The 22,448-nt window shown below is 35.0% G+C and overlaps 1 protein-coding gene across 1 annotated transcript in view; it reads left to right on the forward strand.

The window, feature by feature from the left end:
• The window catches only part of LOC136033301 (DNA repair endonuclease XPF-like), a gene marked incomplete in the record, with an annotated part of 109,126 nt that overhangs the window by 24,517 nt on the left and 62,161 nt on the right, over window positions 1–22,448 (forward strand). Inside the window, 6 exon segments of the mRNA XM_065714072.1 lie at window positions 588–768; window positions 3,646–3,798; window positions 6,432–6,545; window positions 8,104–8,252; window positions 12,933–13,056; window positions 20,929–20,965. Of these exon segments, the coding sequence (XP_065570144.1) occupies window positions 588–768; window positions 3,646–3,798; window positions 6,432–6,545; window positions 8,104–8,252; window positions 12,933–13,056; window positions 20,929–20,965 (758 nt within the window).

A 22,448-nucleotide genomic window follows, 5' to 3' on the forward strand; every position in this document is an offset into this window, starting at 1 on the left:
GCTCGTTCTTCAGCACAAATTTTCTCAAATCGTGGTATTATTGTAGAAATCGCGGTCCTCAGTTCCTTTTCAATCATTAAGCGAGATTGATACTTTGTTTTTAAAACAACTACTGTAGAAAAACCAATTTCACATAGGTAAGATGTTACAAATAGCAATGAAGTTTCTAAAGCTTTGTTTGTCAAAGTAGGTAAAATCGTATTTTACTCGTATTCAAAACGTTTGGATCGTGTATACTGCTGATTAATTGTTTTGACACCTATTCGACTTTTTTTGTTTGTATTCGAAAATGATATTTTGGAAACAGCTACATGCCCCCCTTGCAACAGTCTCGCACCTCCGGGGGGGGGGTGGTGCATGCCCCATAGGTTGGAAACCACTGTTTTAAAGGCCCGAAAAGAGAAAGTTTCTTTTTGATTTATTTGTATCTGCTTGTTTATTATGCTTATTTGTATAAGTTTTTTGTATGGATTTATCAGCTTTGAAATACATAAAAGTCCTCTTCAAAATTGAACTTTACCTCATTTTCGTTTCTTTCAGCTCTTTTTTCATCCACATTTTAGGAATTAAATACATTTTTTTTAAAGGCAACTGGTATACCTTGATGGAGGAGTCATTTTTGCAAGCTCACGAATCCTTGTAACAGATTTTCTTTTGAATAGAATACCCTCTGAGCATATTACTGGTATTCTCGTGTATAAGGCTCATAAGGTTGTTGAGTCTGGACAAGAGGCTTTTATACTTCGCCTCTTTCGTATAAGGAACAAGGTAATTTTTTGTTTCGGAAATTGACATTATTTCTATTACTATGTTTAATTTAATACATAGATAAAGTTGAAGCACAATGCATTTGCAACCAGAATGCATGTTCCCACCCATAGCGAAGATCTCGAAATTATTATTATTTTGGATTACAGGCCACTTTGAAACTGAAGGAGTTCTTGTATTCTAGAAGAAAAGAAACAATCTGAAGAGGTTTAATCGGATATTATTAAAATTATTATTATCATTATTATTTGGGATCACAGTGAGTTTTGATGTTTACATAAGAAAGGATTCTTTTGAAGATAGAGTATTCGAATTTTGTTCAAAGGCTTATTATTTTGTCAAATCTCCCATATTCTCTATCGTAGTGCTTTAGCGTGTAACTTGTATGTTCATAACTTTTTGTTGAATGATTGATGAAGCCTTGATGATCTTGGTGTTTGGATACTTTGGGATTGTGAGAAGGCAGAAATTTGGTGGAACTCAAGGACAACTCAGATGACTTACTATGACGATGACAAGCTCTAGTTGTATTTTTCGACAGTTTTTTAAAATCTCATGATGACTTGATTAAAAAGACTAGCGACGAATCAGATATTTAAAAGATATTTAAAGGAATAAAAAAATTAATGTCAGAACTAAGCTTTTAGAATTTGGTGTACTTTTAAATAATTTTTTTTTGTTTAATAATCTTTGATACTTGGTTGTTATTCTTTATGGAAAGTGAGGGGTGCTATAAAAAGATGACATTAAAAAAAATGCACCATTTGCAAGCTGAGGCTATGTTGCATGTTTTATGTATTTGGCCTGCCAAATTCAAAGAGAATTCTCACATTTTTAATATGGAAAGAAGGTGAAAATCCATTCCGTCTTTCCTCTAGCTCGAATCGATTACCACTATAAATTTCAAGTGGACATAACCGTCTTTCTTTAAAGTTGGAGAAGGAGAGTGGGCTTCTGAAAACCGTCATTATTTTGTTTCATTCTCCCAATGTACTTGGCCCATAAATTTCAAGTAGACAGATGAAAAAAATAAACATTTTAATCTTTTTACTGAAAGATTTTTTACTGATGATGACGGAGGGTGGGGTAGTGAAAGTGCTTCTGGAGAGACTACGATATGATTAGAGGCTGCCTCCAATCATACACAGCGAAATTTTTTGTATGGGTCCATTTCAAATAAGGCGCAACACCCAAATTCTGCTAAAATGTTTGCTAGGGCGATGGAGGGACCAATGAACCATTTTGTAGCTCAAATCGTGTAGGTTGACATCATTGGCTGTTTTTGATTTTAACAAGGAGAAATATGATATCTTTCTGTTAAAAGTTGAAGATGGAAGGGGTGAGGTGCTGGTGGAGTCTTGCGGCTGCTTTAGTCCTTCAGTAATAGAAATCAAAATTAATTTCATGATTGGTTCAAACAAGGTGCTACATACCACCTCTCTGAAAATGAGGTGGAGTTGGGAGGGGCATGAAGAACGAGGGGCTAATCAATTTTCATTTTCTAACAATGCAGACTGAAATTGATTGAGCTATCCTGGTTCAAACAAGGTGCTACATACCACCTCTCTGCAAATGAGTTCGAATTGGGAAGGGTATGAGGAAGGAGGGGCTAATCAATTTTCATTTTCTAATAATGCAGACTGAAACTGATTGCAGAATTCTGGTTCAAACAAGGTGCTACATACCACCTCTCTGCAAATGAGTTGGAATTGGGAGGGGTATGAGGAAGGAGGGGCTATTCAATTTTCATTTTCTAATAATGCAGACTGAAACTGATTGCAGAATTCTGGTTCAAACAGGGTACATACCACCTCTCTGCAAATGAGTTGGAATTGGGAGGGGTATGAGGAAGGAGGGGCTATTCAATTTTCATTTTCTAATGATGCGGACTGAAGCTGATTGCGCAATTCTTGTTCACACAAGGTGCTTGTGTGAAATTTATGTCTGCTTCATTGCCAGCTTCAACAGAGCTTTCGACTCGAAAACGGATCCATTACTCGAACAAACAGAAGCTGGATGGAAAACCTGAGATATTTCTCTCTGATATACATCTTAAAATTCCCCTGAAGCTTCCACAACGCATGTTCTAACCTAAGGACAGGCAAAATCATCCACCTTGGCCCAATTCTGAATCATGTATAGTTCTCCAAATATAATTTCATCCTCATTAACAAGGCCTATGACCAACACTTTCTATAAAATTCACGGATTGACTCGCACTGAAATCAGTGGCATAGGAAAGAACCAGTACTAAGCCCTAGCTTTGCTCCAGCAAAACCACGAAAAGAACGCGAAGTCTCGGAAGTCCTAGGCGCAGAGCCCCTTCATGTGTGTTTACCCAAGATCTCCACATGGTACAATAAACATAATTTAAAGGTACAAAACATCTTAACGTTTCTGTAGTAGTGTCGTAGAAACATATCTACAAAAAGCAATTTGTTAAAAAGTATTTGATGTCCAATATTCTAAGAAGTTTTTTTTGCCTAAAAACAATTTATTTGCCAGAAAATAATAATTTATTGTTATTTTGCTTTCGATACTGGCAAGACAGTAATTTTAGTTTCCGGTAAAACAAACAATTTAATTTTTTGTGGAGGGGGAGAGAAGGTTCAAACAATTCGTAAAGAAGCTTTTTCAGATAGAGAAACCGTCTTAGCCAATATTCCCTATCAACAGTTGAGCATCGACATTTTTTTGTATGTAATTTTAAATAAATTTGAAAAATTGTTTTTTTTTCAAATCACTGAAAGACTGAGGCTTAATGACTGTCTTAGCCAGTCTTTCCATTTGTTATTTCAGCAATGAACTCTTTTCATTTCTATAAGCATCAATTTCCAAATTTACTTATCTATATATTTTTTTTAATTTCGTTTTCAGACAGGCTTTATTAAAGCCTTTTCAAGTTCACCAGTATCTTTCACCGCTGGTTTTTGTCACGTCAATCGCGTCATGAGAAGTTTGTTCGTCAGGAATTTATATTTATGGCCCCGATTTCATAAAGATGTTAGTGACTGCCTTAACCAATGTAAGGTAAGAACAGGATGATAGTTTGTGACCATTGAGCCGTCCAAAGTTAAGGACTTCAGTTCCACCCCCCTCCTTTCTATTAAAATAACTCATATTGGCGAACAGTCATAGAGAGCATCTTTAATGCTCCCGTCAGTAGCTCCGCGTATTCTATAAGCCAAGTAACCCCTAGTTCTCAAACCTAACTGGTTCTCCCCGACTCTTTTGCAACATTTTAAGCCCTTAAAAAGAACGAAAAGCGGAGCTTGTAAAAAGCTCAAGTAATGAAAAAAAAACCTAGAGGAGGATTCTTTTCATTATCTTACTAATATTATTTCTTTTGTTTTATTCTTTTTTTTTAATTTGAACAAGAATTGCCCAAAAATTAAGAAAATAAGGATTTTTTCGGGGGGGGGGGGGGATATTTTAGCCAAATTATTTTCCCGGAATATTAGACGAGAGTAATATTAAAGTTTGGTCTGTTTATTTATTTGGCTGTGGCATACGTATACCTTGGAAGTAAATTAGTATTGACATTTTATGACGTCTAACGAAAAAGAAAAAGAATAATTAATTCCCTGTAATTCCGTGATAAAAAGTATGCTTTAATTTAATTGGTTTAGATCTTTGACTTTTTTTGTTGACATGTCCGATTAGCTCTTGTTTTGAAGAAACAAAAACTGAGTGGATTCAAAAGTAAGATAAATGAAAAGTTAAGTTCGACTTGATTGTTCCTCATATGAGAAATGTTAAAGCAGTAAAAAGAACAAAATATTTCTCAAGTTTCTTTGACACAAAATTGTTTCTCTGTGGGTGTAACTTACAGTGGGTCCCAGTTGGGGTGAGGGAAGGAGAGGGGTCATATTTTGAAATATACATTTTTGGTATTTTCATAAACCAAATGTTCACTTCTACCAGAGCTTAGGGTATTAAGGAGAAATGTTCAGGGTATGTTGAATTAAATTCTGAGGGGTATGTTGAACTAAATTAAGACATGCTGTGTGTATGCAGACTGTCAAAAGGTCCTATCCGCAGTATCTCAAGAATGACTTAGAGTATTAGATTGAAACTTTCTGCGCGTGTTCAGGGGTATGTTGAAAAAATAAAAATGCACTATGTACATACTACTAGTAGTAGTACTACTGACTGCTTTTAGTACTAGTAGTACCAAGGCTAATGGTATTAATGCCGCACTTTCAGGGACTGTTGAGGGGAATGCTTTGCTAAATAAAAACACATTATGTGCATACAGGTTATCAACAGGATGAACCAGCAATATCTTAGAAACGGCCTAGAGTATTAAGTTGAAAGGTATCAGGGCATGAGGAGGGGACATTGAACTAGACCGAAAAGGCACAATGCAAATACTATTATGGCTTACTACAATTACTAACTAAATTCTAAAATACTAACTGCTAATACTAATACTAGTAATACACTATTATTAGGGGACACCCCCTGCCCTAGTGCGCAAATATATAGAGCGATTATATTTCGCTGTTTAGATTAAATTTTTTTTTAATATATGCTATAGAATAGGTTAGATTTATGGTTTAAAAAATATTTTATAACTATTCTATTTTATGATCAATAAAATAGCTTTAAGACAAACGAATCTAAGCTTTTAGACATATCCAGGTTGACCCAAGTACATCTTGTAGGGAAGGAAGACCAGTTTCCTCCAGGATGTTTTGTGCCCCTAGATTTTTTTTACCCCTGATTCCACCTCTAGATTTTGAAAATGCCTTTCTCTTTAAGAATTCTCTTTTAAAAGTACCCTTTTTTGTATTAAAAAACATATTTTTTGGTGTTTTTAAAACAAAACGGAAAAAAAAAATTGCCCTCACCCCCTTCGCTATAAAAATATAATTTGTTCTTCCTCTCCCCTATATTGCAGTGAATTGAAGCCCTTGGTATGCACAAATGCTAGGATGCACAAGTCTTGCTGATAGAAGATTTCAAATATTTTCCAGTAATAGCCCATTGGGTAAATATATATACCTTATCATTTAGTGCCCATTGGGTAAATATCTATACCTTATCATGTAGTGTTACAAGCTATTTTTATTAACAGACTATTAGTGTTTCCTATGCATTCCGTTCCGATCGACTTTTGCAAGGCTATGGTTTCGGTTTAGTGAGCTCTAAAGCAAAACTTATAGAAAAGAAATATTTTTGTTTATTAAAAGGCTTAGGTACTGATGAGGGTACCTCTTGCATTAGTGACAGTCCCGGTGTCTGTGATGCAGTACAACTTGGAGCATCTCATGCAGTCAGAATTTCGTTTCTTGATTTTGCATTTAAGATTAATGCCATTAAAACTGAGTTGAAAGTCGGCTATGAATTTTTGCGTGTTTTTGAGTATCATTTCGTTCCGTGACGTTGCCATAGATGCCGCTCTCCTTACCACGTTTTTGTTGACTTCAAAAGCCCAGTTGTTAAGCCCTCCCGATGCTCCGTTCCCTTTGAATCCTCTAAAGACTCCTCAAACCGTGGTAACTGTGGCAGAGACCATGTATATTATAGTTTTGAAAAATGTAAAATGAATGAATTGTTCCAATGGTGTCCTAAACAATTTTGAAGCATTTAACCTTATTCTACACCCTATTTAATATGCCTTTTTTGTCCTTGTTACTCTTTAAATTTTGTTCTTTCAGCCGGAAGTTATTGAATTGCAATTGAAGCAGACGCCTGCCATGTTGTCTATCCAAACAGCTTGCCTGGATCTCATACACTACTCCACAAAAGAGCTTAAGAAGACCAATCCATCCGTAAGTAAATTCATTTCATAAGAGCTCAAATAAATTAATTAGCATAAATGATCTGTAGATTTAAAAAAAAATTTGATATATGGATTGACTTTCAAACGTTTGGATTCACCCTGCTTCTGGCACAGTTTTGTGATCTATGGACTCACTGTGATCTATGGTGATCACAGTGATTGTGATCTATGGTGATTGTGATCTATGGATTTGATATATGGATTGACTTTCAAACGTTTCGATTCACCCTGCTTCTGGCACAGTTTTGTGATCTATGGGCTCACTGTGATCTATGGTGATCACAGTGATTACGATCTATGGTGATTGTGATCTATGGATTTGATATATGGATTGACTTTCAAACGTTTCGATTCACCCTGCTTCTGGCACAGTTTTGTGATCTATGGGCTCACTGTGATCTATGGTGATCACAGTGATTGTGATCTATGGTGATTGTGATCTATGGATTTGATATATGGATTGACTTTCAAACGTTTCGATTCACCCTGCTTCTGGCACAGTTTTGTGATCTATGGGCTTTTATTTCAGTTCAGTCTAATGCCAATGGAATATACCCTTTCCAAAATAAAATTCAATATGGTGATGAAATCGGAATGACGTAACTAAATAATATTAGTCTTACCCGTTACTGTCACGTTCTTATCCGTTACCTGCTCTTACCACGTTATGGGGATGAAATCAGAATGACGTAACTAAATAATATTAGTCTTAGATTTTGCATTGTGTAAGCTTGCATACGTTAAAGGGACCCCTACCCCTCTTGAAATCATTCCAGAAGAATCAACGGGAAATTAAGGCTGTTTGCTAATGACCTTTTTTAGTACCTACTTAAGTTTTTCCTTCAATTGTAAAAGTAGGATTCTTCATTGAAAACTCCACCTACTTGGATTTATGGTATTTTATTGCATTCCTACTTATCAAGGTAAGACGAATTCCAAACAAGGTGAATCTAAGGTAGAATAGGGCAAATTGGAAGTTCTAGAACTGTCTGCAGATGTGATATTTTCAATATGACTAAGAAAAGGAAATAAAAAAATACCCCAATGTTTGACCTTTTGAAGTTTTTAGCACAACTTTGCAAAGAATGTACTGAGATGGTGGATGGTGGGGGATTTAGACACAACCTAGATGAAAAGAAGCTCGTGTCCAGTCACCTCTCCTATTTATGGAGTTGTTACCCGAACTTGTACATGTTGTGCTCAGTGCTGCGTCATGACAAGCAGCATATTTAGTGAATAAGACAATGACGGCCTTAGGCTTTCTCATTAGAGGGATGAGTTTGTTTATTGTGTTTATTTGTTTTGACACTTGGTTTTGATATTTTATTGTTTGATTCTGCATTTGATAATCTGAAGTTTGTTCGTTTGATGATTTTTCGTATCTGAAATTGGAAGACTGATTTTTTGGGGTGAATCCTCTTTGGGAAGACTTGGTGAATTTTAAAGACATCACAATTTGTATTGATGAAAAGATTGGAGTAATTCTTTTGTATGCTTTCAAAGACCCAGTTTTACCTGAAGTTCCCTAATAATACTAATTTTTATAGCTTGACCTCGAAGATATTTCTGTCGAAGCAGCGTTGTCAAAATCGTTTCATAAAATATTGCAGCTACAGCTAGAACCGGTGTGGCACCAGCTAAGCTCAAAAACGCGACAATTAGTGGCAGACCTAAAGACTTTAAGGACGATATTGGTGTAAGTAGCTTCGAACTTAGCGATGATAAGAAGTCTTACATGACATATGCGACATCGTTTATACGAAGTGCTTTCTATTGTGTTTATAACCATAGTCTTTCTTTCGAATTCCATACTTTGAAATCTTAGAAAGTATTAAAAAGTCCAGTATAATTTTTAAATGGCCTAGTATCAGTGAACTTGGCAATGACTGTGCATCAGATATATTTTTTAATTGTTTTTTCTGCATCTGAAACTGAAAATGGAAAACAGTTGAGCCGTTTCAAAAGTCAGATTGATTAATTTTTAAAGGAATTTAGTGTTAAAGTACCTGATCGTAGCTTAGTAAATTAATGAAGCATGAATTTTCATTTACCTACCTAGTTACGTATACAAGCTATTGATTTCAGAAACGACATTTGTTAAGTCACATTGGTTAAGCAATTTCGTTTTTTCAATTCTTGACTGAAAATCGATAATGATACAAAGCTGTATTTTTAATTATAATACAACTTTTTTTTTGTTTCTGCTAATGAAAAGGAAAATATTTTGCAAACACTGGTGAACTAAAAAAAAAAAAAAAAAAAAAAAAAAAAAAAAAAAAAAAAAAAAAAAAAATCTGAAATGTTTCGAATAGTGGAATAAAAGATATGTGTTAACTCAAATGGAAAGTGCTTTGAAATACATCAACTTTTTGTAGATAAATAAAATAAATCATAATAAAAAAAAACAAAGAAAAGAAACCAGTTCGGACTCCTTTGGGTATCCCTTCGCACATCCAAAAGTAAAAACAGACAGTACCGTTCCGCAACAAGCACTATAATCCCTGATATGCAACGATTCATTTTGATTAATGTTTTTTATTAATTACCATAAAAAGCTGATTCTTTGATTTAATTTTGTCAATACCAGGTTAGTAGCTTTGGCTGGATAACATAAAGCTTAATGAATTTTACATATTTGGAATTGAATAAAAAAAAAACCAATTCTCTTGATGTTAGTTGTTATCAAAATTTCTTTTATTAGAGTTTTGGTTAGTTGCTCCCTACTTATAAAAGTTCAAACAATGCTGAATAGATAGCTAATTCATGCTCAAACTCATTCGAAAACACTAACAGATCCTGATTTTTTTTGCTGGATGTTTCGTTCAGGAATATTAGAACCAGGAAAATTTTTGGTACTTGTATGATATAAGCCCTACCTAATGTTCTTCTAATATATTTCTCTGATGCTCAATCCTAATGAAAAATACTAAAGTAAGATAAAAAATATAATACTTTAGAAACAAATTTGGGCTATATATTTGCACAATAGGGGTAGGGGGTTGGGCAAAGTGTAGCGGGTCTGCATGCTTAATGTATTAGATACACTTATTCTGTATATTATTTGGTAAGAATGGTTTTCTAACTTCACAGTGTCCAAATACTTTATCCCTCCCCCCAAGATGCAAATATACAACCCACATTATATACTTTTCATCTATTCTGTCACTTCCCTTTGTCTTGTCTCACGCTAAGCTGAAAGAAACATTAAAAAGAAAACCGGTTCTATAATGCGTCAATGAATGAATAGCTTGAGCGGTAGGGCGTTTATCATACAAGTACGTAATTTTCTTCTTTTCGAATTTTCGTTGCTGTTTATTTTATAGACTTTTGAAAGGCTCGCTTACAAAAAGAAATGTAAGTTCCCAACGCTTCTCAGGAAAGGTGAATCTGTTTCACGTTTGAGTTAATAACTTAATTGTTTAGTAATATTCGCCATATGCTAAGCACCATGTTGCACCAGCACCATACATGGTGCTAAGTTTAAACCAGAAACAGAAAAGATTTGTTAGCAATGATCTTAAACTTGGATTTTTTGGTAAATTTGTGTATACAGAGTTTAAATTGATTCTAGCGTTGTTGTCGCATAATCGTAAAAGAAATACAGAAAATTACTTAATTCACTATCGAAGACCTTAAAAGATCCCTCCACAAAACTGTTTATGCGAGAAAAATCAGATTACATTTTTAATTTTTAAAGTATTTGCAAAGTAATTCAAGGAGGGAGTTCTTTTTCCAGACATTTGAATCAATTTTTTAACCCTAGGTTTTGTATTTCATTTCAGTTTTTGTCATTTTGATTCCTCCCCGTCTTCTCAAGTTTTATTCTCAGTGTTTCTCTCATTCTCATCTTTATTCTCAGTGTTATCTCTCAGTGTTTATTTTTCAACAAACTGGTTATTCATGACTTTATTTCCGTAAAAAAAGAGAAAAAATTAGACATGTATAGATTATGAAAGATGCACGCTCTTATTTGTCTTTTAGAAAAGGTACGTCAGCTTATTTTCATATTTTTTTTTGTGGAGAAAACTTCTGCCACCCATTAGCCAACTTAATTTGTTACCCAATTTCAAATGTAATTATTGAAATCATTCCAAGTCAGATTTTCTACAGAAAGTCAGAAATTTGGTCAATTAAAAAAAAAATGGCGAGAAATTGGGAGAAAATTTTAGGCAAACAAACTACTTGAAACAGATTGTAAATTTGTAGACCAAAAATCTGCGTTTTGAACGAAAGGTGTGCGCCACATTACTTTTCTGTTTTCTTCTTACTATTCAAGTTAAGGGGGTGGATTAAAAAAAGGCTGCCTATCTTTAGCAGGATCGATTATCTTCCTTTCTTCTTCCTGTCTCTCTTGTTGTCATAGTGTATTTCTGAGTTAGCCTATTTTCATGCTACATAACTTTTTTGTTTTGCTAGATCTCCCTAGATAAGAATTAGTATCTTAATTTTAACGAAGTTAGATTCCTTTTCTTCCCAGTTTGTGCTTATACCTATCGTACACCTATACCTCATATCTTATAGCTATAGTGTGTTTTTCATGCCTAAGCTAAGGCTTGCTTCTTTTTTTTTGAAGCTAGTTTTGTTTTGACAACCGTATATAGTTTGTCGATGGGAAAATGCTCTTTCCGCTATTATTGACTGTATGTAAAAGACGCAACTGACAAGTTGATTTCTGTTAGGTATACTGAAGTAAAATCGGATGCTGACCTTTCCTTCTATAAAATTTGTGTTTAGAAAGTAAAAAGCGTATAAAGCGTAAAAGTATAAAATAAAAAGCGTATAAAGCGTAAAAGTATAAAATAAAAAGCGTATAAAGCGTAAAAGTATAAAGTAAAAAGCGTATATAGAGTAAAAGTATAAAGTAAAAAGCGTAAAAGTATAAAGCGTAAAAGCATAAAGTAAGGTTGAGCTATAACAAGCTGCAAATTCTCCCTCAGCGTTAGGATTATTTACTAGCTTTGATGAAAGCAGGACAACAGGGATTCCATGATAAAAAGATATTATTTCATGCTGATGCCGATCATACATGCTGATGTGTCTAAGCTTTATAGATGTTTACAGATGCATGGATGGTTATAGGTGTATATAGATATTTATAGATGCATATAGATGTTTATGGATGTGTTATAGATGCTTGTTATTTATCAGCTTTATCCCTTAATAGAATTTGTGAACTATTTGATGAGTGTTCCTGTTATTTGACGAGTCAAAATAGTTCAGTCTTGGCAGAACACAAATCAGTTGTCTACTTGCTGAAGGATTATATCCCTCTTTTATAAACATTTATTGGAAAACAATTTGGTTCTATTGTACGATTAAGTAACTGACGCCGAAGGAGTTAAAAGAGTTCCTGTCAATGACATGCCACTGGTCAGAGAGGAATGGAGAATTGGTCATATGGTATTTGAAGACCTTCTTCATCGAAACTGAAGCAACTACGTAAATGCTTAAGAAATTGAAGGTTGCTCACTGGTCATTGCCACTGGTCAGAGAGGAATGGAGAATTGGTCATATGCTATTTGAAGACCTTCTTCATCGAAACTGAAGCAACTACGGAAATGCTTAAGAGATTGAAGGTTGCTCACTGGTCATTGCCACTGGTCAGAGAGGGATGGAGAATTGATCATATGCTATTTGAAGATCTTCTTCATCGAAACTGAAGCAACCACGGAAGTGCTTAAGGGATTGAAGGTTGCTATCTCCAACACCTTCCTTAAATAGGAAAAGCTTCTGATGTTAAGAAGTGATGGTCCCAACGGGATTAAAAAATTTGCTTGCTCCTAAACAAAGAAACAATTCTAAAGCTTCAGACTTCTAAGGCTGTAACTGGAAACTTCATTTTCTATAGCCCATGGCATTTTGTATTTTCATGTAGTAGATCTTCGCGGAAAAAAAAATCTCAGTTCAAATCATTGCAAAAATTAATAAGTTCTTTTTATGACTTTTTACAATAGCTACGAAAAATTACTGCAGCCTTAGAGTTTGTCTGCAGTACATTCTTATGTTTATCTTATTTTGTGTTTTTATTTACTTATGCTGTTATCGTATATTATGCTGTTACTTATGTGTATCGTATATTATGCTGTTACATCGTAAGGAACAAATGAAGTCAACATTGCACTAATTATAACAGTAAAGTAATAAAGGGAAATATGCTTTATTTATAAAGTAAATAACCAGTGTAAGTTATTCGATTACAGAGAAGTTGTCATAGTTGTGGTCAATAATATAAAATTTCAAGCGTAAATTGTCGATCATAATACTTATATGGATAGATTACTATCGAAAATTGTTTTTAACTATTTAATACAAAAATTCATTCGTTTGGGTTTTTGTTTATTTTAGTCCTATTGCTTATGATTTTAATTCGTTACAGATCGCTGACGCAGTATGACTGCATTACGTTTTACAATATTGTCAGTTCATTGCGCAAGGCAGAAAATGCGATTCGGAATTCTGGCTGGTTACTTCTACCGTCTTTTGATACTCTATACTTACAGGTAAATCATTTCGCTTTTTATTTACTTAATAAATAAAAAAAAAAGTTTTTTCAACTGAAAGTCGTTAAAACTTAAAATAAACAGAAATTATTCCGTATATGAAGGGGTATATGCCCTTCTCTTCAATACCTCGCTCTTCACGCTAAAGTTTTTAGCACTTTAAAAAAAAAACGCTTCCTATTCTAATTAAACGGCCCTTGTGTTTCAGAAGTCGTTATGAAAAAAATTGGACAAACTGTCCAACTTTAGCGTGAAGAGTAGTGTATTGAGTACGTGGGCAACCCCTTCATATAGAAATAATTTCTGTCAACACCCCGAAAAACGTCTGTATACTTCCCAACTATCCGCAAGCAATGGACAAATTTTCAACTCACAGCTCTTTCCCTACGGACTCTGGGGTCATGTTACTCCTAAAGGCATAGTTATTGGGCCTTTCAACTATACTGATCAGAAGACTTCGGGGACAAAGGGAGCGTGGGCGTGGGGCTAGTTGCCCTTCAATCTTTTTTGTCACTTAAAAAGGGCACTAGTACTTTTCATTTCCGTTAGAATGCACACTCTCTCGATCTTCTAGGACCATCAGTTTGAATCTGATGGTGTAATTTTCATTAAGATTCCTTGACTTTTAGAGGATGTTTCCCCTCTTTTTCGAAAATCAGGTAAATTTTCTCAGGATTGTAGCTTGTGATGGGCAACACTGAACTTGATGAATCCTATATATTTGGAATCAGCATAGTAAGCCGTTTCTTTTGATGTATCTATAGATATCATCTGTTTTTTTAGTGTTTCGGTTACTATTGAGCCGAAACTTACCAAAACTAGCTGTATTCGAGCTTTGATTGGTAGCCTGAATAAGGCTATCAAAAGAATAAAAAAAAATAATGATGGAATGTTGCCTTTTTGGCTGTCTACATAAATTAAACGTACCTATAGTTTTTAGAGACTGCTGAAATTTTCACCCCTCTCTTTTTTGTAATTTTCGCAGCATCCTTGTCTCAGATGGTGATTTGCCCTAATGAATTTAAATGGCTTATATAAACAAGAGTTCCTGAGTAAACTTTCCCAATTTCCTGAAGAAAACAAATTTCCTGATAATAATTTACTGAAGTAAATTTCCTGAAGAACCTCCTGAGTAAACAGATCTGAGTAAAATTATGTGGTGAAGAAAACAAACTGAGCAAACACCTGAAGAAAACAAATTTCCTGATAATTATTTCCTGAAGTAAATTTCCTGAAGAACCTCCTGAGTAAACAAATCTGAGTTAAATTATGTGGTAAAGTCCAAAATCGTTTTGGACTTTCATGGACTTGACGTACTTTCACTTTACTATTCTAAAAACAACGGGAGCACAGGAAATTACTCCGTGGTTTCCATTTGACCTTTGACATTCAAAAATGTTTTCCTCGAGCGTGAGAGAGATCAGAATGGAGCATATTTGTTGTATTGTTGTCTTTTTTAAATTTTGTATTCTATATGTTCTGTTATTCTATCCACGTTTGTTTTTGTTTATTGTATTAATGTTATATTCTATTTATGTGTGTTCTATTAGGTTTTTATTCCAATCATTCTATTGTGTGCTTTAATAGCTCAAAGCTAACAACAGCGTATAAAAAAAGAAGAAAAGAAAAGCCTCAGAAACAGCAACAACAAAAATCAAACATAAAAGAGTAATAAAAACATAATAAGTAATAAAACATAAACATAAGTAAAACATAATATAATAAAAACATAATGTAATATTTTATGTAATAAACATAAATATAATAAAACATAATAATGTAATAAAACATAAAACATAATAAAACATAAAATAATAAAACATTAAGTAATAAAACATGATAAGACTATATATATGATTCAAACATATAAATGATTCTTGGTTCAAAACATTTAGATAAAATAGGGGTTAAGGCACAGGGGGTAAAAAATGGCAAATAAAATATTGCACCAATGAACTGTTTTTTCTTGCCGAAGTGAAAATGCTTTGAAGTAAAAGCCTGTTCTTCCTAGTTATTCTAATGCAGTATTTAATTTCTAAATTATCTGGGTAGGGAGGAAGAATATGACAATAAGAGGGAATTTAGGTATATCAGTTCTAAGCTTATTATAATAAAGGAAAAGCCAAGAAAGATTTTTAAAGAGCTTTTTTGAATATTGTCAATTGTTGGTGTCTGATTTTTTGTGACACTTGAATTCCATATGGACTTGCGTTTTCATGTGAGGAAACAATAAATATTTCTTGAACTCATTAGGTTGTACTAATTTTTTTAAGCTGGGAAGTTTATGTATTCGCTAGGCTAAGAAGGATTACAACGATTATATATATATATATATATATATATATATATATATATATATATATATATATATATATATATATATATATATATATATATATATATATATATATATATATATATATATATATATATATTTTCTAATTTATTAAATTTGTTTCTTATGAAGGACATTATAGCATATATTGCATATTTTAGCCGCACAGACCCCCTAGAGGTTAATGTCTGATCATTTATTATATATTTTGTTCCTCTGTTTTGTTTGTCTAAGAAATTAATTCTTCTTGTTCTTGTTCTTGTTCTTACATTACACATTAAGACAGTGTAGTGGAATGAACTATGGCCGGAAGCCAAGTTGATTTGGATGAATATTATTTTTTACATCTGTTGCAAAGAAAATCGTGTAGAAATTTTTTCAAACCTGAAGAAAGGTGGGCTTTCTCTTACAACTAAGGTCGTTTGACGAACGGATCGTAGAACTTGAGCCGTTTATTTTAAGAATTGGAGAAATAAAAGCGCTGTTAAAAATACGTGAAAATGTGCCGTTAGAATAACATTGGTCAAAAATGGCTGATAGCAAGAAGCTTATTACATCTCCACACTCTTTGATCCAATTTTCTAGGATCTCAAGGGGATAGCTTGGGTTCTTGGGATCAAGATTTATAAGTATTTTCTAAACTCTTGTATGTTTTCAACTGTGATGTTATCAGGAAGTAAGGAAAATGTGGGGTTGCTTTCTGATTCGGACGTAATATTACTTATAAATAACACTAGCATTAATGGTGACACCTTGAAAATTGAATAGCCCAAAATTAACAAAGTCTTTGCGAAACAATAGGTGACTTTATAATTGACCTTTTGCGGCTCCAAGCTAAAGATCGAAAAATTTTATCTCATGAAAAACGGTTTCAGGTGAGGATTTTTTTTTTATATAATCTTTCTTCAGTATTACATGCGGAAATTAAAATATTATGTGCCGTGTTTCGTAGTAAAGAGGTGGGTACACAAGTCATAACCCTAATTGACACATTTCAAATTTCCATTTCTGTCGATAAATATCTCACTCTCTGAAAGAAGTTCACTGGTGACGTATGTCTATAATTTTTACTGTCCTTTGGTTAACGATACGAGTGTGCATTTCTTAGGATTCACTCGTCTATCACAAAAATGTCGCGTTGGGAAAAAGAAAAAAAAATACAAGAAACGTCAGAGGATAATGATAATGGCTAGTGATTTCATGGAACATCTCGGATTTGGCTCAAAACCCTAGTTTTGTGGGGTATTATTACCCTGTGACATATGCTTACTTCAACTTATTTACATATGCCTGCGACTTATTCTCTTTAACAAGCAAAATCCATTGACATGTATTTTATGCTAGATACGTTGTATCTCTGAAAAAGACAAAAAAAGCTTTAAGTCTTAAAATATTTTTTTTACCAGCTTAAAAATATTTGTAAATTACAGCTCATTTTTACGCTATTTTGTTTATAACTGGTTCACTTACCTAGGTAATATTGTTAGTAAAGATGGTGGGTGTAGTGAAGATGTCAAAATAGGATAGTCAAGGCCTAGGGTGTTTTTTCACAGCTAAAAAAATTTGGAAGAATTAGAAGTTAAGTCTGTGAACCAAGACTAGAAAATTGAAAGCTCCAATGATGACAGTGGTCAAGCATGGTTCTGAAGCCGGGGCCTTCCGAAAAAGGGAGGAAGATTTGCTAGATGTTTTCTAGAGAAATTGCCAACCAATTGTTTTGGGTACCTATCTGACTCACCGTATGTCAAACAGTAAGCTTTGACACAAATGTGGTTCAGTCCCACTTTCTAGAGCTATAATAAAAGAAAGATTGAGATGGCTAAGACAGTCCTGTGGATGAAGGACGACAGATTGCCAAATTTCTTCTTTGATGGCCAACCGTTTAAAGCCGAAGAAAAAGCAGGTTGTCCACGAATGGGGTGGATGAATGTCGTGAGGATGGATTCAAGGGAGGCGGGAACTTCTTTGGAGGCTGCAAACAGGAAGACTTTTAAATAGATTGAGATGGAGGTGGAGCGTGCGTAGCTGTGTCGGCCTCAGGTGGCTTGGTGTCGCGGTGGGTTGTTAGTAATAGCGGTAATTGACCTGCTTAGTTTGGAAACCTTATTTTAATTTTCAAGTTCACGCCAGTAACGTTATGTAAGACCATCAACCATCAACTCTACAAATAATAACTATGAAAAGGCCAGGAATCCGCAACCCACCGTTATCTGAGCTGTCGCCTTCTTGGTGCCAATTCTACAGAAACATACCTCCACCATATAATCTGTCAAATGGGAAGCAAGACCAACAAAGCTCCAGCCCAGCGTTCTGCAACTTGAGGAGCCCATCTGACAATCACCACGACAACCTGCAAAAAGGGGAGGAAAACAGGTAAATCCCAAACCAAATCGACTCTGTCAAATAACCTTCTACCCGGAAAGGGACTCGCCTGTCCACAGCAAATCAAAACAAATCCAAAATGCATCATCACCACCTCCGCCTCAATAAATACTCAGGGTCTAAGTCTAGAGACTCCTGATTCTTCTTCCTGCAATCTGGAAAGAGGGAAAAAGAAAACAGTTTTTAATACGATCCAACCCAAACTTACCGCTTTCCAACAATAGCCCTGTCGAATGTTCGCTCTCTCAACAACAAGACAGAAGATATGGAAGTTTTCTTAAGGAAACGCAACATTGACGTCATGTGTATGACAGAAACATGGATTTCGTCTTCGGCTTTGGCCATTATCGACGGGTACTCCTGTTACATATCCCCACGCTGCAGCGCATCAGGTGAGCCTATGACGCACGGTGGCGGTGTCGGTTTCTACTGCAAAGAAAACATGCCTCACAGGATCCTGGATGTCTCAGTGCCAAAAACCCATGACATCGAAGTTTCATGGCTTTGGGCACGACCAAAAGGCCTACCTTGTCAAGTGTCGTCACTGATATATGCCACAGTATATTTCCCTCCAAGAGGACCATACCGGCGACAACTAGTGGAATATCTCCAACAAAGCTGTGACCTCATCAGAACTAAATACCCATATGCTGGAATCTTTCTTTGCGGGGACTTCAACGACCTGAAGCCGAACTGGATCGAGAGCTCTACAGCCCTTCGTCAAATAGTTAATGTAAAAACAAGAGGAGAAAACACCCTCGATTTGATCTTCACTACACTTGGTGATTTCTACTTAGATCCCTCGACGGAAGCACCACTCTCAACCAGCGACCACGCAACTGTTCTATTGCGACCAAAGTCAACAGTGGAACCTAGTAAACCAACCCAGTTCACTTACCGTCCGCTCACAGAGGAAGGCATAATTGGCTACAGAGAATGGCTCAACTCGGTATGCTGGTTCCGCCTTTTCAAAGACGGAAATGCAAACAGCGTGACCGAACTCTTCTATGAGAAAACGTCTCGAGAGTACGAACGATTCTTCCCTGAGAGGCGAGTTACAATTAAGCCACAGAGCAAACCATGGGTTAACCCGGACATAAAAGCTGCAATGAGAGAGCGAGACATGTTTTACAAGACAAAGCCCCATTGTTATGAATATAAACGGAAGAGAAATATAGTAGTGAGACTACTAAAGCAAGCTAGGCGTCTGTATGGACACCAAATATTTGTTGTCAGCCAGTGATCCAAGGAAGTTCCACACAACGGTACGGAAGTTAATGGGACAGCAGAAGTCAAAATCCATTCTGAAGGACGAGCAAGGAAAGAATTTAACCGCAGAAATAATTAATGCCCACTTCTCAAATATTTGCCGCCAACAGCCTCCCCTCAATACTTTACCACAGAATGGTCCGATCGAAACCATCCCTGTCATCACAGTTTCCCAGGTCCAAGAAAAACTCGAACACCTAGATATTAGGAAAGCCTCTTACCCCGGCGAAATTCCTATAAGGCTGATACACGCATGCTCCTCCTTCCTGGCCACGCCATTCGCTATGATGTATAACAAGTGTCTACTGGAAGGCGTTTTTCCAGATAAGTTCAAAAAGGCATATATCACACCTATTCCGAAGAAAACATCACCGACCTCACCGTCAGACCTTAGGCCGATTTCGAAGACGCCCATCATCTCGAAAGTCTTTGAAGACTATTCTACAGTGGCTACTAGCAGAAGTAGAACATGAAATCGACCCTATGCAGTTCGGTTTTCGTCGAGGGCACAGCACAACACATCATCTGGTCAGATTACTTCATGATCTACTAGAGCATCTAGAAATTTCGGAGGCCCTTGCTGATATAATAATTTCTGATTTCGTGAAAGCTTTCGATCTCCTTGACCACGAGACTGTTATCAATGAAGTCCGTGCCCTTGAGGTTTCGCAGTTTCTGCTTTGCATCATCGCAAGTTTCCTTTCTGGTCGTCAACAGTGCGTACAACTTGAAAACGGGGAAGCATCCAACTTCCAAGACATCACATGTGGAGCAGCCCAAGGAAGCAAGCTAGGTCCCATCTTATTTGTCATTGTAATCAACCGACTGATGAGACAACATAAACAAAGGTACAAGTTCGCAGACGACTGTTCAATAAGTCTACTACGATTCCTTCCACAAACACACGACCAACTCGAGCCCCTGGTTGCAGAGCTTCGGGATCAAGCTGATCAAGTGAAGCTCCAGCTAAGTCTTGAGAAAAGCTGTGTGTTGCGTGTCAACTTCCTAAAGAAGAAGAGCATTGACGAACCTGCACCTCTCCAAACAAAGAAATCAGTTAAAATACTCGGCATCACACTAAGTGACGATCTTAGGTTCGGAGATCACATCAACCAGATCACAGCAAAAGCAGCTGGTCTTCTAAAATCCTTTGCAAATCTCAAAAGGTTTGGAATGACAGAACAACTCATGTATGGCTGTCCTGTCTGGCACCCATCGCTCACAGAGAAAGACAGAAGTCAGCTTGAAACAATTCAGACAAGAGCCTGCAAAATAATTGTTGGATCAAATTACAAAAACTACGAAGAAAGCTTGAGCGAACTCAGGCTCCCAACCCTGGATGAAAGGAGGCACGAAACACTGATGAAGTTTGGAGTTGACATCCTGAAGTCCCCAACGCACCGAGATATCCTGCCTCAGTTTACTTCAGTGACTCACGCCCACAAGACGAGGGTGGCAAATTTTAAAGAGGGAAAAGAACTGTTAGAATGCCCGCCTACACACTCAACGACAAGATTTTTAAACTCCTTCGTTCCATACTTCGTGCAGCACTACAACGACAATATCCTCAAATCGAAGTGATAGTTCATCATGTTTGTTCTTTATTTTGTGTCTTTTTGCGTTTTTCTATTTTCTTTTTTTGTTTGACGATACCCATGTTATTGCATTGTGATAAAGGAAAGAATAAAGATTATTATTATTATTATTAAGAATTCTAGTTTGAAAACAACTCTCTTTTTACAAAATTTTTGAGGTTTTGGAGGGATGGAAATAAATTCTTTGGTGCTTGCTTTTTTACTAATTTAGTATCTGCGGCCCCTAAATTGTTTGAGAGTTGAACTTTTTCATATTTTTCTACAACTGTTTTCAGTTCTATTTATTTTCAGGCAAAAATTCGAGTTTTTGGTGAATCGGATCAAGACGGTAAGTATTTAATTTTTTTCATGCTTGTGGTTTATTTGCTGATTTTCTTGCTAACTATAAACTAAAATAAATTAGCTAAAAATGATCTTGCAAAGGAAGCAGAGCTAAAAATTTCATTTAATCGCTAATTAATCTTCTAGCTAAAAAAAGCTAACATAATTAAAAAGTCTAAAAATAAGTGAAAATAGAGTTAAATACTTATTGAAAATACTTGTTTTTCTAAATATGTCGTTTAATTTTAAAGTTGACGCTTTGGCTGAAAGTAAACTAAAATAAACAAAAATAAGCTAAGAATAAACTGGCTGAAAATAAGCTAATAAACTGCCGAAAATAATATCTGAAATATGTTTTATTTGCGAATTAATTCTCTTGCATGAAACAATTTTGGATAAATAAGATAAAATAAGAACTAAATACTTACTCAATATACTTGTCTTGCTAAATATGTCGTTCAGTTACAAGTTGACGATTGGGTTGAAAGTAAAAGTTAAATAAATAAGAAGAAAAGCTAAGAATATACTTGCTAAAAATAAGTTAATACACGGCTGAAAATACTTGCTAAAACATGTTTTATTTGCGAATCAATTCCCTTGCATGAAACAATTTTGGATAAAAAAGATAAAATAATAACTAAATACTTACTAATATACTTGTCTTGCTAAATGTGTCGTTTAATTGTAAGGTGACACTTTGGCTGAAAGTAAACCAAAATAAATAAGAAAATAAGCTAAGAATAAACTTGCTGAAAATAAGTTAATAAACTGAATACAATATATAAACTGATAAAATAAGAACTAAATACTTACTCAATATACTTTACCTGTCAATATATTTACCTGTCTTGCTAAATATGTCGTTTAATTGCAAGTTGACGCATTGGCTGAAAGTAAACTAAAATAAACAAGAAAATAAGCTAAGAATAAACTTGCTCAAAATAAGTTAATAAACTGCTAAAAATAATTGCTAAAATATGTTTTATTTTCGATTTAATTCTCTTACATGAAACAATTTCGGATAAATAAGATAAAATGAGCCCAAAATAATTCTTCAGTAGAAAATTTTTGGTTGAATTCGAATTTATTATTTTACTAAAACTACCGTAAAATAGTTAATTTTCATAAACTTCAATGCGCAAAAAGTAAGAAAACATAGTAGAGGCTTACTCACAGCACGGATGGGGGAGTAATGTTGCTTCAGAAGATTTAATGGATATGACGTTCCATGTGCACAATTTAATGTGAGCGTAGTCCTTGACAGAATTTGGGCAAAAAGCCAGAAAAACTTGGTTAAAATGACATAACAGCTGGTTTCCTTGCCATTACTTTAATTGGTACTACATTACATTTGCACAGTTTACACGGTTCAGTTTTCTGGGTAAAATTTTCCTTAAATTTTATCTTCTGCGAAAATTTTGACAATATATTGTCTAATTTCAATAATATATTGAGGGATATTTCATATTTTCGTCAAGTTTGTCATTTTT

Source organism: Artemia franciscana, chromosome 11 (assembly GCF_032884065.1).
Source record: "Artemia franciscana chromosome 11, ASM3288406v1, whole genome shotgun sequence".
Classification (NCBI taxonomy): domain Eukaryota; kingdom Metazoa; phylum Arthropoda; class Branchiopoda; order Anostraca; family Artemiidae; genus Artemia; species Artemia franciscana.